Source organism: Megascapheus bottae, chromosome 11 (genome assembly GCF_031878675.1).
Source record: "Megascapheus bottae isolate mThoBot1 chromosome 11, mThoBot2.hap1, whole genome shotgun sequence".
In the NCBI taxonomy this organism is placed as follows: domain Eukaryota; kingdom Metazoa; phylum Chordata; class Mammalia; order Rodentia; family Geomyidae; genus Megascapheus; species Megascapheus bottae.
Window position 1 is genome coordinate 8,446,143 of NC_143519.1, and position 16,939 is coordinate 8,463,081.

The 16,939-nt window shown below is 38.0% G+C and overlaps 1 protein-coding gene across 3 annotated transcripts in view; it reads right to left on the reverse strand.

Moving 5' to 3' along the window:
* The window catches only part of Pcca (propionyl-CoA carboxylase subunit alpha), a 274,525-nt gene that overhangs the window by 38,639 nt on the left and 218,947 nt on the right, over positions 1-16,939 (reverse strand). For 2 of the 3 annotated variants that reach the window (XM_090341920.1, XM_090341919.1), the window contains one exon: positions 15,224-15,277. The exons of the other annotated variant lie outside the window; for it this stretch is intronic. In XM_090341920.1, coding sequence (XP_090198046.1) covers positions 15,224-15,277 — 54 coding nt within the window. The remainder of the gene's footprint in view (positions 1-15,223; positions 15,278-16,939) is intronic. 3 annotated transcript variants of the gene reach the window in all.

Here is a 16,939-nt window from a genome sequence, read left to right on the forward strand (position 1 = left end):
AGTCATTCTTAACTAATATTCCATTGGGTAAAAAGTTAAGAGTGCAAAAACAATGATTTCTTTCGAGTCCCTTCTATTTGGTGTTATTTACGAGATAACTAGTAATAGTAGATGTTCAAATTCTACATATGCCAACTATAGCTAGAGGGGGAAAAGACAAATTCAAATTCTCCAATGATCTCTTTGTAACCCAGGGAGGCTTTTATCTCAAAGACATTGAGCACATTGTTTAGAAATAAAGAATGGAAGTGTAGAAGGGGTCACAATACATCAAAAACTTTCTAAGTGCATTCCAAAGAGTTTTCCTATCCCTGGCTTGATAAATTTAGTTTGCTATTTTTGAAGGACATAATTCCCACCATACTGATGATAACATCTAAGTGTTATCCTCGCAGTGGGTCAATGGTGTCAAGGGTTTCAAGAGCATCTCCAACCATTCCTGGAAAATAGTGTGGATTTGCTTGCAACTTAAAATAGGGACACAGTACTTACAGAGTTTCAGTTTTCAGATCATAAACACAAATGGCCACCTGAGACCACAGAGGACCGGAAATGAGCTACTTATAGTCAAACTGAGCCAGCAAACAAGAATAGCAGGAAAGCAGCCCATGCTCTTTTAGTGAGTCCTTTGAAGTAAATTATTTATTAAACATTATAGCACTCTAAACAAAAATCTTTGAAGGGAGATTGTCCTAACTCAGTACCATGGCCTCTGCTAATGAATGATTTCCTCTTCCTGGTAGGTTTTGTTTTTTCACTTGTAAAACTGAAACCCAAACTGTTTTCCTCCATAAACGAAGCTTTGGGTAATAATGACTATCAACAGAAGGAGGATTAAGAATGTATACTGTTCTGTACACTCCTTAATAATGACAATTAAAAATGGAAAAACTATGTATACACCAGCCCATCAATTTTTCCATCCTGAGAACCATACCTTCTAACCTGAGTGTGAGACGCTGCTCTGTACAGCAACAACTCCAAACTAGAACAGAAGGCCAAAAGAAATAAAATGGAATAACTAAAAAATGTCAAGAATTCAAACGTTAGGATTTTATATTTCATTTAAAAGCAAAATGTATGCCAGGTGTCAGCAAGCTCCCACTTGTAACACTAGCTACTCAGGAGGCTGAGATCTGAGAGTCCCAGTTTGAAGCCATTGTAGGCAAAAAAGTCCATGAGACTCTTAGCTCTAATTAACTACGAAAAAAGCTGGATGTGGTGCTGTGCATCAAGTGGAAGAACACCAGCCTTGAGCAAAACAGCTAAGAGAGAGCACAAGGCCCAATACCAGAATATATATATAGATAGATATAATTAAATAAAAAATAATAAGGTAAAAACAAATTTTATCTATTTGGCAAGCAACCTGTTTCAACTAGAATTTTATCTTTCTCAATTAATTGGGTGCCATAGAGAGCCCAACAACCATCTCATCTGAAAGTAGTGTTCAAAGGAAGAAGAGAAGGGGCAATATAGTTTATTCTCCATCATTAACTTGGTGTAAAGGAGGGGCTACTACTGTGGAAGCACACACAGTGCATCACGGTCAAGACGTGATGTCCTATCCTGCTGCTAGCTGAAAGGTGACTCCCAGCTAAGTGTGTGCAAGGAGAAGAAGCAGCGCCGTCTGCCTGGACACATCGCAGGGGCTGAATCAGTGTAGCTGCGAACGGCGGGAAGCTTTTTAAATCTAGAAATACATCAAAGGACTAATGTAGATTAAGCTCCCTTCTTTTTTTCCCCCTAAAAGGCTCACTTTTGTTCCTAATATAAAGACTTAGATGGTATTTCCTCAGATCACAAAGCAAGTTGTACTTTTAATGATGGATTAAAAATTATAAAAGTAAAATGGCACTTCCATCTTGTTCTTTTTTTTCCCCTTAAGTGATGAATTGAATCACTCTGGATCAAATTTATATCTTGCTAACCACCTTTAGGGTTGTGAAGTAAGCCAAGCACGATACTAGTACAAAGTTAAATTTGGATAATTTAGTCACTTTTTGGTCCACTATTAGAAACAGTAGAGTAGCATATAATAGTATCTAGAATATAACTTCAAAAATAGTACAGTAGTTACCACAAATTCACAAGAAATATATTTTAAGATGCTCAGTGGGTGCTTGAACCACTGACAGACCAAACCTTGTACATACAGTTTTTTTCCCTGTACATACCTAGAATAAAGTTTCTAAATTTTGCAGTTTTGAGACATGACAATAAAACTAGCATATTTTTTCCTTTTCAATCTTGTGGCTAGATGATTAGTTCTCATCACCTTAGCTTAAAATTTATTTTTTTTCCTTATTAAATCCAACTTTTTAACCTTTTCACTCAAAAAGGTTAAGAGGCTCTCCTGTTCCCTAGGGTAACACCGGTGCATTAACTTATCAGAATCAAGACTGCACAAAGACTTTCTATGTTCTCTTCCATGATCTGAATACAGTGTGACTGGGCTGGGGCTTTTCTGCATCAGGTTTGCTGAGGCAGGGAGCAGGACACATGGTGTTTGAGTATGAGCTGGGCACAGAGGGGATAAGGAACTGCTCCTCTGACATCCCAGCCAACCAATCTGCCTATTCGACTGGCCAGGCAAACAGTATTAGTAAGACACCTCCACAGATGAGTTAAAACCCCTGACATGAAGCACAAAGTGCAGCATTAGGATTTGGGGGCTTCATCATCATGCAAAGGTGATACTCATTCAGTGGGAACCACATAGCAGATTTACAATTTGGATGTGTCCCCCATACAGGACAGATGCTCTCAGGAGGCTGGGCAGCAGCAGTGAGTGCAGCCCCAGGGGGTCCTGCAGTGAAAGTGGACATGGCAGGCACTCCACAGTGTGTCCTGTTGCTAAGCAAGGCTGCCCAGGAAGCTAGATGCAGGCAGTGCACTTTCCCACTTTGCCTCTTTTCAACTTACAGCAGGTTTATCAGGTGGCAGCCCTCTGTAATTCCTCGAGTACTTAGCAGAGAGTGAGCTATTTCTTACTGAAAGTGTTTTGTTCTACTAGAAATAGTGTCCTTAAAGTCTCAGGTGATTGTGTGACTTTAAAATTGGACTCTTTGGGGAGAACTTTCTGTTCCATATTGTTTTTGTGATAATTCATAGTATATAAAAGACCAGTCCCTCTAGTCCCAGGGCCTTTGCACTGCAGTTCAAAGTTCTTCCCTCCCTTCTCCATGGACAGTAGTCAGAACAGACCTCAGGGCAGACACCCAGTACCAGAGTGCACTCCTACCCTCTCTTAAGGGCAGTTTCCCTGATGCCATTCAACACCTGTCCAGCCCTGGGCATTTCCTTGCATGCTTACTTGATTAATCTCATTCTTCTTTAATCACAGTAATACTTTCTAGAGTTCAACTAATTGAAGTTATACCACCAGCAGTGAAGTTCTGCTTGGCACATACCACAGAATAACTACCCAATGAATCAATTGATGTGTGACTGAGTGCTGGACTTGGAAATGCATTTATCAAATCTCTTCTCTACCAAAGGCAGTAGAAGGGCTTTGAACAAGAGTACAGGGTCATAGCTTGGTCCTGTGGAACAATAACAAGCACCGATAGCTCTGGAGAGTTGGTAATGCTACTCCTTACTATTTCCATGTTATTGTTTTCAATAATCAGGGCTAGAAGTGAGCTGGGGTGAGAGTGCTACACTAGAAGCAACTCTTTAGCTTCTAGAGTAGTGGGAGAGTCTGGGAAGGAAAAGATGGAACTACAAGCTGGAGCTATGAAGCTGTGGGGAAGAGAAGGACAGGGTCTTCTTCGCTTTGACTAGAGGAAGATTTGGAAAACTAAAGCAGGTGGCTATTTATGTTCCAACTAAAATGAGAAATGCTGCATGTTTCACCTCTAAGACTTCAGATAAGGCAAGGCTGATAATCCCAAGTCCATCTGAGGTTGCTCTTTGTCATCAGAGCAGTTCTTACTGTTCTTCAAGAATGTAGACAATGGTTTTTTTTCTGTATAACATCAGCCATTTCACAGTGAAGCAGCCCAGAGCCACTCTACTCAAATGAAGTTGACTAGAAAAACACTAGTGACCCAAGCACAGCTCACCTCATGCTCCTTGAGTATCAAAACTCTTCCTCTAAAGCTGCAAATCCCTCAAAGCAGTCCTGACCATCCAGATAAATAGTCATGGATTCTTAACATTCCATTTTAAACACTACAATAGTTGAAAACAGGAAGTTACATAATGTGCATGAAAGTATGACCATGTGGAAGACAGAGCAACTTTCAGCAGTATTTTCTTGCCTGCAGAATTCCCAACAGGAACTAGAGTCACTCCAGATCTGGATTAGCTGCCCTCAGGAAACAGCTAGGACAGCTAGGAAGCTTCTAGGATCCTGTCACAAAAAGGGAATGAGACTTGACTTTTGGCTATGACCCATATTTGCACAATGCTAGAGTTCCTAAGTCATTACATGGTGCCAAGAACAATACTTAAACATGGGTAGTATGTATTGCTCTATTTCATTTTCACTGTAGCCAATGGAAATGGTATTGTTACTGGCTAAATCAAACAGGCAATCACTTATTAATCTGCCTCATTTTAAAACAGGTGCCCAAGCATCACTCTGTAAGTTTATAAATTAACAACTTATGCTACTGAAGTAATAACTAGATACTTGCTTTGCTTTTCCTTTTCACAATATCAGTGTTAATAAAACAGTGGACTTACAACAAACACATACAGGTAGTCTACACACCTGAATCAGTATTTAAATGACCAAAGCAAGCAAGAACTGGCATTTGAAGCACTAACAAATATTTTCACCAACTTTCCAAGGCAAAATATCCACTTACTGGTAACAAGACAAAGAAGTTTGGTAATAGGCAAAAGAAAGAAAGAAAAAGAACTTATTCCCTGGCTTATACCTCCCCTGGTTTAAAGAATATATGATGCTGGGCGCCAGTGACTTATGCCAGGAATCCTAGCTACTCGAGAGAATCTGACAATCTTGATTTGAAGTCAGCCTGAGCAGGAAATCCATGAGACTCTACCTCCGATTAGGCACCAAAAAGCCAAAAGTGGAGCTGTGGCTCAAGTGGTAAAGTACTAGGCTCAAGCAAAAAAGCTCAAGGACAGCACTTAGATCCTGAGTTCAAGCTTCATAACCAATGATGATAAAATGAAAGGAATTGCTTGCTTAGTTTCAATAACATTTTTGGAGAGGAATACAATATATTATGAATTATACAGTAACTTAAAATGTGCCTTTTCTATTTTGTGAGATTTAAATTTGTTTAAGAAAAGCAGAACAATGAATCCACAATTTGGCTATTTTTACATTAATGATGACTTCAAGGGAACAAGAAAGATTCCTATGTAAAGACTATTTAAAAATAAGTTCTGTTTCTTACCCACTGAGATAGCACTAATAAGAGCCAATAATAACAAGTATTGGTGAGAATTCAAAGAATTTGTGGCCTCAAACTCACAATTCTCCTGCTTAAGTTACCCTAGTGTGAGAATTACAGTCATGCACTACCATGATTGCTGGTAGGATTAGGGAAAGGGCAGAGTTGCTTTAGAAAATAGTCTGGCAGTTTCTCATGAAGTTAAATTTCAAAATATGTGTGACCCAGATATTTTACTACTAGTGTACATGCAAGAAAAATGTTATTTATGATAGCTAAAAAGACGGAAACCACATAGTCATCAATAATACAATGGTATTATTTCTGTTCATATTTTATGGTATTTTGCTTTAATAAGAAACAATACTGACACATATTATGACATGGAAACCTTTTAAAACAACATTCACAGTGAAAAAAAATCATTCTTTTTTTTTGGGGGGGGTGTCATGGAGCTTGAACTCAGGGCCAGGGCCTGGGTGCTGTCCCTGAGCTCTTCAACTCAAGGTAACCACCCTACCCTTGAGCCAAAGCCCCACTTCCCACTTTCTAGTGATTAATTGGAGATAAGAGTCTCATAGCTTTGTATTACCCAGGCTGGCTTTGAACCCTGATCCTCAGATCTCAGCCTCCTGAGTAGCTAGGATTACAGGCGTGAGCCACCACACCCAGCTAAAAAATCATTCTTTCAAGACCACATATCATATCCTTCCTATGAAATGTATAGACTGTTCTTTCTTTGTTTATAAAAAGCACAGTGGCTACCAGAGCAGGGGTGAGGAGGTGGGAAAGTGGGGGGGGAGAGGCTGGCAAAAATGAGAGTAGCTACTGTTGGGCATGGGTGATAAAATGTTCTAATCCTGGTTATAGTGGGAGGTTCACAGAGTAAAAGCCCCTTGACTTGCACATTTCATGAGTGAATTACATCTTGATAAGAATGTTTTTAATGTCTAGAAGTAGACATTTAAACAGTCTCTATGAATAAAGTGCATGAAATATTCTTGCAAAAGGTAAAAATGGATATGTCAAAGAAGAAACTTGTAAAAATGCAAAATATCTGTAAGATTCATAACAAAAATGATGATACTACAATAGATTTCAAGGGCTGATACTTAGACTATGTGCCACAAGGCGTGGTGGCTGCAGTGGTCAACATTAACTATTGGGACTGAAAGGATAGTCAGTAGTATAGCAGTGGTTCAACTCCCAGCATCAAAACAAGAATAAAAACAAAACCCTAATGGTTGCATACATAAAGGAAAAATGTGGGTGTTTAACTTGTAAATTCCATTTACATTGTCAAAATAATATATTGAAGAAGAAATGAGACTAAGTTTCTAATAGTTTTGACCTATTTTAGACAGATATTTATTAAATATTTATTAAAATGCTTAATCTTGAAATAATACCATAGGCAAAAGAAAGAAAACAAATATGAGCAATTCAATTCTATACCTTCTGTTCAATAAAACCCGCTTCTCCATGGCAGGTGGTACAGAGAACTCTACCCAGGGGGTTAATCAAAATTCCCTTAGAATAATTGAAAAGCATCTGCATTTCCCCCCCAGAAACCACAAAAAAGTCACAGTAAGCAGAACATATAATCTTGATTATTAGCACTGAGCCTGTAGCAGCACAATGTGTTGTCCCCAGAAATTAAGTTACAGGACACAATGTCACTGTGTGATAAGTCAGTGATATCTCCCCAATGAGACTGAAAAACTCAAGGAAATCAAAAGAGAGATAAGGACACTAATAAGTTGCATGTATGATATTCTGTTACTGTTGCAAGCAAACTTATTCTGCTTAATGCAAGCTCTTTCTTAGAGCAGGACAGGGCCCAAGAAGACCCCAGAGGTCAATGGCCCCAAGCTTTCATTTTTACAACAAAGAAAACTGAGGTTTAAGAAGGCCACACACCCAGTTTAAAGCACTACTTGGACTAGAAATGAGATCCTTCAGGACTCTTTTCCTAAGATATTCTTCTTCTCTAAGTATATGTACTTTAGGACTATAGAAATAGAAAGTGAGGTACCCCTGAATGGCCCAGCACTAAAAACTCCACATATAAGTGCAGCAATGAACCATTCCAATCTGAAAGTGCAGGGCCAAGGAGATTGAGGGCACTCCAAATTCCAATCCAAGTAAACCAGTGTCAACTAGAAGAAGTCAAAACTAGAATTGTATACTATTGATGTCTGTGATTACATTTTCAGTAGCAGAAGAGAAAGGTGAAAAAAAAAACACAGCGCAAGGCGGTGGAAGGTGGGGTCTGAGCTTCATGTAAGAAGTATTCTATGGACATGTGATATGGAGCCCTGTGTCAGCCTTAACCTGCCTACCATCTACACACGCAAGGTCACTCCTGGTGCTGCTTGCTCTTCCCCCCTACTGCCTGTGACTTTGAACTGGAGGAAGGGGAACTTGCACACCCAGGCATTTATTGGTCAGTTTGTTTTTAACAGTTGTAACTTGATTAAATAAATCTTTCACTCTAAGATGGCTTTAACAGATCTTTCAACAGGAAAATTTAACTGAGGGGCAAACTTAACACTTTAATAATTGGTCATTTTGAAATAACATTTTGATACAATCAAGCCTATAAAGAAAGTTGGCACTGGGTGTGGTGGCTTACACCTGTAATCCTAGCTACTCAGGAGGCTGAGATCAAAGGATCAAGGTTCAAAGCCAGCCCAGGAACAAAAGGACCTAAGATTCTTATCCCCAATTAACCACAAGAAAATGTGAAGTCGAGCTTGGCTCAAGGGTAGGGTGGTAGCCTTGAGCTGAAGAGCTCTGAAACAGTGCCCAAGTTTAAGCCCCATCACACACACACACACACACACACACACACACACACACACACACACACACACAAAGTTGAGCAATGGTGGCTCAAAGATCTAGGCCTATCTCAGATATAGGAATCTATATTGCCAACAAGCTTTCAGAGAGATTCTTATGTGAGATCACATTTGAGACTCCTGGACTTGGCTTCTATAAGAAACACATCACCATTTCCACATCATGGTCACTATAAATTAAAGAGCAACAATAAAATTTATGTATTGGTATAAATGATCAACAAATATAGTTATACATCACAGTGACCTGAAATGACCTACCTAATTTGACATTTCTTTACAACTGAGGTCAGTGTAAGAAAGTCTACCAGTATCATCATAACACATCCTATGGCAGAACCATCTGCTTTTCCAATGAACTTATTTTAAACAGCAGAGTTCAAGCACAGTGTTCAAAGACTTCTTGGGTCTAGATTTGCTCTTGGTCTCCTTCATTACTCTTCAATGAAACAGATGTCCTTAAGCATCTTGCTGACACAAGGCACACATTTAAGTATGAGTTTTATACTTACCATTCAATGGCAAGTAATATGTTCCCTAAGAAGTCATAGTCACAGAACAAAGAAAAAGTGGATTTGACAAATAAACATTTCCTTCTGATTTTTATTTTCCATAGACTAAATTGTGGACTTGATTGAGGTCAAATTTCAGATGATACTGTATCTCCAAGGAAAAGAAGGGAAAATCAAATCAAATGAAGCAAAAGAAGAGTGAAACTGAACTATGACATGACAGTTTCTGATATTTCTGGTATTTTTAGGCATTTTCTTATTGAGCACTTGTCATCTTCAGAGAAGTTATCTGATGAAAAAAATTGAAGATCAGGGAGATTCACTTGATTCTTTCAAGTTTACAGAACAAGTATAAAGGAAATCTGAGATTCAAATACAGGAAATAAGGCTTTGTTTATACTTATTGTTCCTCTCCCTACTTCTGTCAGCTTCAATACTCATGACATCCTTATAGCAGTTCATAGAAATTTCTTTTGAATATATAACTTGGTAATCCTAAATATTTATTTATTTATTTATTTTTGTGGGTCATGGGGTTTGAACTCCGAATTTGGGCATTGTCCTTGAGCTCTTCAGCGCAAGGCTACCGCCCTCCATTGAGCCATGGCGCTACTCCCCATTTTCTAGTGGTTAATTGGAGATAAGAGTCTCATGGACTTCAGTGCCCGGGCTGGCTTTGAACCTCAATCCTCAGATCTCAGCCTCCTGAGTAGCTAGGATTATAGGTGTGAGCCACCATGCCTGGCATCCCTAAATATTTTTAGCTGGTAACATCTAAGATGTTTGATTTTTACAACTAACTCGAGGAAATTCTAGGGGCTCTATGTCCTATTCATCTTAGAAACTGAACAGAACTAGATGAACTGATATAGGTAGAAGTTTTCTAAAATTCTAAGCCATCATACAGATGTAAGATACTGAGTTATTTATTAAAACTGATTGTATTTTAAGAATTGGGGCAGATGGCAATAGGATATTGAAATAGTCTGAAATAATGACACCCTAGGAAGTAAATACTGTGAAATAATGAATAGTCACATCTAATATACATGATCTAGATGTTAGGTAATGTCATAATTTTGTGAGTGACAATTAATCTGAAGCCCCCCTCTTACCTGTGGGAATTTTTGAGTTCCTATCTGAGGCTGTCCTCTCCCTCCTTATTGGCCTTATGGCCACCTGACCTGCTGTACAGCTCCAGCTGTTATCTCTGCTGTTGGTGAAGTACCATGTCCCAAGCACATCCTAATCTCTGCTGTCATCTCCACAACTACTCCACTACAATCTTTCAAAACAGAAACATCAAAATCCAACTGCTCCACCTTTTCTCTGGAATCACTCTCTTCTGTCTGAACCAATAAGCAGAAGATATGAGACTATCTAATGGCATTGTGACTTCCTCCTTTCAATGAGTCCAAGGCCTAGAGAATACTGCACATTCTGCCTGCCATGGCTCCGCATCATCTACCTATTGCTACTTCATCCCCCCCACCTCCACCAAACAGCTTTTTGTGCCCCTCATTAGCCAACCTGCTTTCCATTAAACCCTTGGGGCACCTTGAGACCTTTACTTACTTTAACCTTTGTAAGCATTCTTACCTCACTATACAGTAAGTAACTGAATGCTTCCATCTTGTATCGTAAGTGCTTTGTGAGGATGTCTTCTACTTGATTTGCCAGAACTCAATGTCATCCCACAGTAGATGATCAGGCAAATAAGAAAATGACCTGACTCCCATCACAACATTACATGCTGGGCTTCATTATCAAATGAATAGCTAATAAGATACAAAATGTGGCTTCTTTCCCCCCAAAAGTTAACTGATGTTTACTCAACAAAGGAAATGTAGGTTCTCCATTAGAGAACTATGCTGTTTGGCTTTGACTTTTGTTGGAGAATAATACAAAATGTACAACTCTCTCTACTATGGTATCAGCTGATACTCAAGGTGTCATGGCTACTATGCTTCTTTGTTGTTGCTTGGATAGGATTTCATCATAACCTCTAGGCTGGACTCAAACTCATAGTCCTCTTCTCTCAGTGTCCCAAGTCCTGGGATTAAAGGCATGAACCACCACAATGGGAACCAGTACGCTACTTAAGTGCAGAAACGATGCCATTTTCAACTAGCTTACTTCCTAGCATATAATATAGGAGGCTGCCAATCATTTCTTTCAAACTTTTGATCATAATGAATCATAAATTGGGCACTGAATAAACTTATATTATACAGAACATGTCAGTTTCAAAAGCATATAAATTAAACTAAGTTATATTCCAAAAGTTCATTATTAGACTAGATACATGGTACACATAATACATACTAAATATCTGGTTAATTTTCAAAGTTAAGGGGACATGTATAGTTCATTTTATAAGATTTTATTCTCTCCATGATGTGGCTGAAATGTAGTATATTAGGAAAAACAAAGAAAAAGATGCCATAGATTTACCTGCTCCTGAGAAGTATGAGAATGTTTAAACACTTGGAAGCTTGCTTCATCAGTCCTCCACTAAACATCTGTTCTGTAGCCACCATCTATATTTAAATGTTGGGTGGGGGGCCAGGAGTTTGGCCTAGTGGTAGAGTGTTTGCCTCGCATGCACGAATACCCGGGTTCGATTCCTCGGTACCACATACATAGAAAAAAAAGCTGGAAGTGGTGCTGAGGCTCAAGTGGTAAAGCTCTAGCCTTGAGAAAGTCCAAGGACAGTGCTCAGGCCCTGAGCTCAAGCCCAGGACTGGCAAAAAAAAAAAAAAAAAAGAAAAGAAAAAAAAAATGTTGGGTGGGCAAAAGGCAGGAATAGGAGAGCTTGGTCTAGGACACATCGGAGAAAGGCTTTTGTTTCTAAGCTACACACTTCACACCTTCCTCTTTTTCCCCATCCGAAGAAGATAGGGAGCAGCCTAGAGTGGAAGAGGTGGGCAAGCCCCAGCCAGACTCTGGGTGGCAGCAAAGGTAGACTGGCATAGATGGACAGGTACTGGCAGCAGTGTGATATGCTACCACATCATTCCTGAACTGCACTGGTGCAAAGGAAGGGATAGAGTAAAGGCTGACATAAATTTGTAAGACATGAATGCCTAATGAGTTCTCTTAAAGTTTCATTTTAAAGATGATACTTCAATAAAAAAAAAACATATAACATTATCCATTACTCTAAAAGAGAAGGTGGAAAGAAACACAATGGTAATAATCTAGTCCTTTTCATTTTTCCAATCATCTGGATTTCAGACAAATGGGAGTTTGCTCTACTAAATTTTAATACTCATATGTGAATTTCCAGAAGAAGCAGAACTTTGACAATGTTTATAGATTTATAAACACACACTATGCAAATTTTAGGCTGTGCAGTATCAGATGACAAGATACAGCCCAAGCTTCAGCTCGTGCTAATTAAACGAATCAATTAAGAGACTGCAGTTGCCACAGTGTAGCTGCTGTTCTGTGGTAGCAATAACAGCCCCACGGGGAGGACCTGCACTGCATTAAAATGCTGTCCTCCACAACTCCATCTGATATTATTAGAAACCGTTATTTGTGTCTTGCTGTCATATTAGTAGCAAAAGAAAATTATGGAAATATGCAGACCAGAATGGTCCCAGTATGAGATCAGGTTGGGTTTTCAGCCCCCAAGGGAACAATTGCTGAAATTCCAAAGTTCCCCAAAGTTCTTTAATAGAACTGCTAACTCTATCAGCACAGCATCCATTTAGAAGCCAGGTAAGGGTCACATATTTACATACTTTCCTGCTAAGCTGATACAATTCAACTCGATGAATTATCATATTAAGTTTACCCTCCTGAGTTAAAATGATGGAGTTCAAAATTGTTTTCGATGGTTGTCATTAATCGCTGTTACTTTGCAAATGCTTACTTTGAAATCTAATTGTCCTGGTGTATCAAGGGTCATATTAATAGCATTCTTAATGGTAAATCTTTGTAAAACATGTTTATTCTATGATATTATCTCTCAAGCTTTCAAGGCTAATAAGAAATAAAGTACATTTATTATCAATAAAAACTTAATTTAAAATGTACAGTTTAAGATTTAAATTAGCTTCACGAACTTTAGCATCATTTACTTTCATTAGGATATCTGGCTAAGCTTCAAAGACATAGAATCTAATAGTTTTTCAAGTTTTCTTGGGTGAATGCCAAAACATAGACATAAAGAGGCTGTTCAGTGGAGTCTAAGCTTAACTTCCCTTTAGAGCAATCAGCACTGTTTTTCCAAGAAAAAAAAATCAGACCCATGAGATATGCTTCCCTTCATATTTCAGTTCTTTAAAAATCAAATATAAACTAAGTACTAATGGCTCACATCTGTAATCCTAGCTACTCGGGAGGCTGAGAGCTGAGGATCATGGCTCAAAGCCAGCCTCGGTAGCAAAGTCCATGAGACACTTAGCTCTAATTAACTACCAAAAAAATCACAAGTGGAGCTGTGGCTCAAAGTGGTAGCCTGGAACAGATCAGCTCAGGAACAGTGCCCAGAATTCAAGTTCAAGCCCCATGACCAACAAACAAATGCAAGAAAGGAATTCTGATTGCGCAAGATATTATTCACTTCCATTTCTTTGTGAGCTTATGCTATCAGATGAACAGATTTATAAGTCCATCAAAACAATACAAAAATAAAACCCTCCAAGTAACTATTATGTAAAACAAACACAAATATTCCGGAAAAAAAATTCTAAGACATGTAGTTACTAAGTGTATGTTATGGAGCAAATTCCCATGTGGAGGTGTGATAGTATATGGATTAGAGGCCATCTGAGCCTCATTAGGCCCAGATGAGGTTGTGATTAGCATGAGAACCTTCATTAGAGAAGAAGAAAGCAGAATGTGAGCACTGCCTTGCTGCCTCTCCCTCTCTCACTCTCCCCAACCTTTCTCCCTCCCTTCCTCCCTCTCTTTTCCCCCCATTCGGTCTCAGATTTACTGGTACATGGAATGATATGTAATTCTGGAAGAATGCAGTTCTTATTAGTTATCAAAATACCTGTAGGGAATGGTTAACTAAAATACTTATAGGGGATAGAATATATACTTTTTTTATCATGGTTCAGTTCAATTTAGAGAGGCCATAATATCCAGATAGTAAGGCAAACATTATCTTAGGTATTTCAGTAAAGGCAGTTGTTTTTTGTTTGTTTGTTTTTTTACAAAATTAAGATCTAAATCAGTGGACTTTGAATGGGATTAGGTGAACCTCATCCAATCAGTGGAAAGTCTTGGTGGATCTGACCAGCACGGAGGAAGGAGGAATTCAATTTTTGAACTTGAACTGCAATATTTTCTTGGGCTATCAGCCTACAGATGTCTGAAGACTCGGGATTGGCCAACCCTCAACGACTTCATGGGCAAATTCCTTAAAACTCCCGACAAATACTCTGTTGGTCTACTTTTACTGGGGAGCTCTAGCTAATACAACTTCTCATGACACTCATTTCCATAATAGTCACTTTATTTTTTTGTATGCCACTTTATTAACAATAAGCCTTAGATTTTAATACCTGAAGTTTAGGTTATTATAAGCAAGTGACCACCTACTTATATACAACAATACATGCTTATGCACATCAACTACACCTACTCTGTACATACAATGATATTCTTAACAAAGCTCTCAGAAATTCTTCACATGAATCTGAATGATACCCAAGGACATGAATACGCTGATCTCATAAGCAATGTATTAACACAGGGGAAACATTGAAATACATGGGCAATAAACAGAAAAATTTTAAATTAAAATGACTTTTAAATGAGATTATTTAAAATAGTATGACAAGTGCTACTAATAATTTTAAGATATAAAAATATCTTACACAGGTTTGGAAATAATCAAAAAGTATAAAACACACAAAGTTATCCCTAAAATACCATTCATAATAGCAAGAAATAATTTAGAAACAATCTAAATATCAAACAGCTAGGATTCAAAGGTAAGTACAATATATTATACCTACCTATCATAATGTTAAATATAGCAACATTTAAAAAGTGCTTATAAATACCTCACAATAATATATAAAATAATTGATAGTATTCGGGCCAAACCTTAAGATAGAAAACTATGCCTGGGTTTTCCTAAAGAGGTAGTTTTAAAAGGACCTACTAGAGAAAACTAGAAAAAAATCAAGCTCAATGATTTTTTTAAAAAACAAATGTTCCTATTTTATTTTTAAAAAACACGGAGAAAATCTTCAATGAAAGTATTTAAAATATTCAAACAAATGAATTTTAAAAATATTTTCTCTTTAACAAAAATACCTTCATTATTTTAAATTCTATCATGGAAAATTCCTCAATACACTAAGAAACAAACATCCTGCAGACAGACACTTTAGTATAAGAACAATATAAATCACAGTGAACTCAGGTAGAAACACATGCGTTCAAACTGGCTGAGGACTTCTTTTTCTTACCAAATAAGAGGATATATAAAGTATTCTTTAGTACTTACCACTGTGCCAAGAAACTGAATGTGCATGCTTCCACCTGCTTCTCTAGAAATACACTGAAAAAAAAAAAAAGTCTAAAATGAAACTGCATCCTTACACCAACTTGTAATGAAGGTGCATCATTTCACAAAAACCCACATATTCATCAAGTACTGAATGGATGAAGAAAATATAGGATAATATGGTATTTCCATAGAGCAGAATAATACTTGACCATAAAAAGTAATGAAGTAGGGGCCAGGAGTGTAGCCTAGCGGTAGAATGCTTGCCTAGCATGCATGAAGACCTGGGTTCAATTTCTTGGTACCACATACATAGAAAAAGGTGGTATTGAAAGAAGTGGTATTGAGGCTCAATTGGTAGAGCTCTAGCCTTGAGAAAGCCCAAGGACAGTGCTCAGGCCCTGAGTTCAAGCCCAGGACTGGCAAAAAAAAAAAAAAAGTAAATTAAGTATCCACAATGTTCCAATAGAAGTAAGTCACAAAGTAACAGTGTTATATGATCCATCTTAATAATAACTGTTCAGAACAGGTAAACCTGAGAGGTGTACAGTAGGTTAGTAGAGGAGGGGAGAGGATGGATGGAAGGAATGAGGATTAACTGATAACTGCAGTGGGATTTCGTTTGGGGGATGTATGAAAATATTCTAGAACTGTATGATGACTGTCTGCTTTCTGGGCAGACTTAAAGAGCTGTAACTGTACATTTAAATGGGTGAATTATACAGTAGATGGCTGTTTCAATGTTGGTAAAATGAACTATCATTCATTTAAACTAACAAAATGAACAATGCAATCATTTTGTGTTCAGAGAACTGAAGAAAGAACTTGCCTCTATGTTATCCATTTATTAGTAAATTAAACATATGCTAAATAAATACTTAAATATTTGGGCATATTTTCTTCAAATAAATGTGTTCCTCGATAGTATAGCACAGTGGACATAAATTAGACTTCTTCTAGAATATCCTCAGCTGTAAAACTGTTCAACTTAATCCTAACATGCTCCCTCAAGATTCTTCTTAGGTTTTTCTTTTTTGTCAGCCTGGGCATTGTCCCTGAGCTTCCTCAAGGCTAGTGCTCTACCTTTTGAGCCACAGTACCATTCCTGGCTTTTTCTGCATATGTGGTACTGAGGAATCAAACCCAGGGCTTCGTGTAAACTAGGCAAGCACTCTACCACTTGGCCACACTCTGAGCCCAACATTCTTCTTTTTGTGTGTCAATCAAAGAGGGCTTTGTGATTGACAAATGAAGTAGTTCAAAGTAAGCATCCACGGTTTCCTTTTTGAAGTCCTGAAGACAGTATATTAAAGGCTTTTACTCAACTAAATACAAGGAACTATTGCAAATTTATCCTGATTTTCCTCCTTTCCCAGAAGTAGAGCTTTCGTAATTCCAGTTTCTGAGATCATCGGGATAATAATGGAACTTGGAGAGACCCCACACAGTTCCTTGGGCTCCTTGTCTGGAGGTTGAAGGAATGAGGAAGAAAGGGGATTAATGCAGAACTACCCAACACCTGCAAGTACTACCAAGTGACTTGACATGACACTTACTAGAATACTCTATATTCAAGGAATATCAAAATTCATCTGCCCATCATCTTGCCCCATCAATTCTATTTATTTAAAAAGTATAGGCAAACAGTAGTATCTCACTTAGTTATCTGAAATATTGAATTTAATTGTATTTGGATATTTGAAATTTGATAGGGAA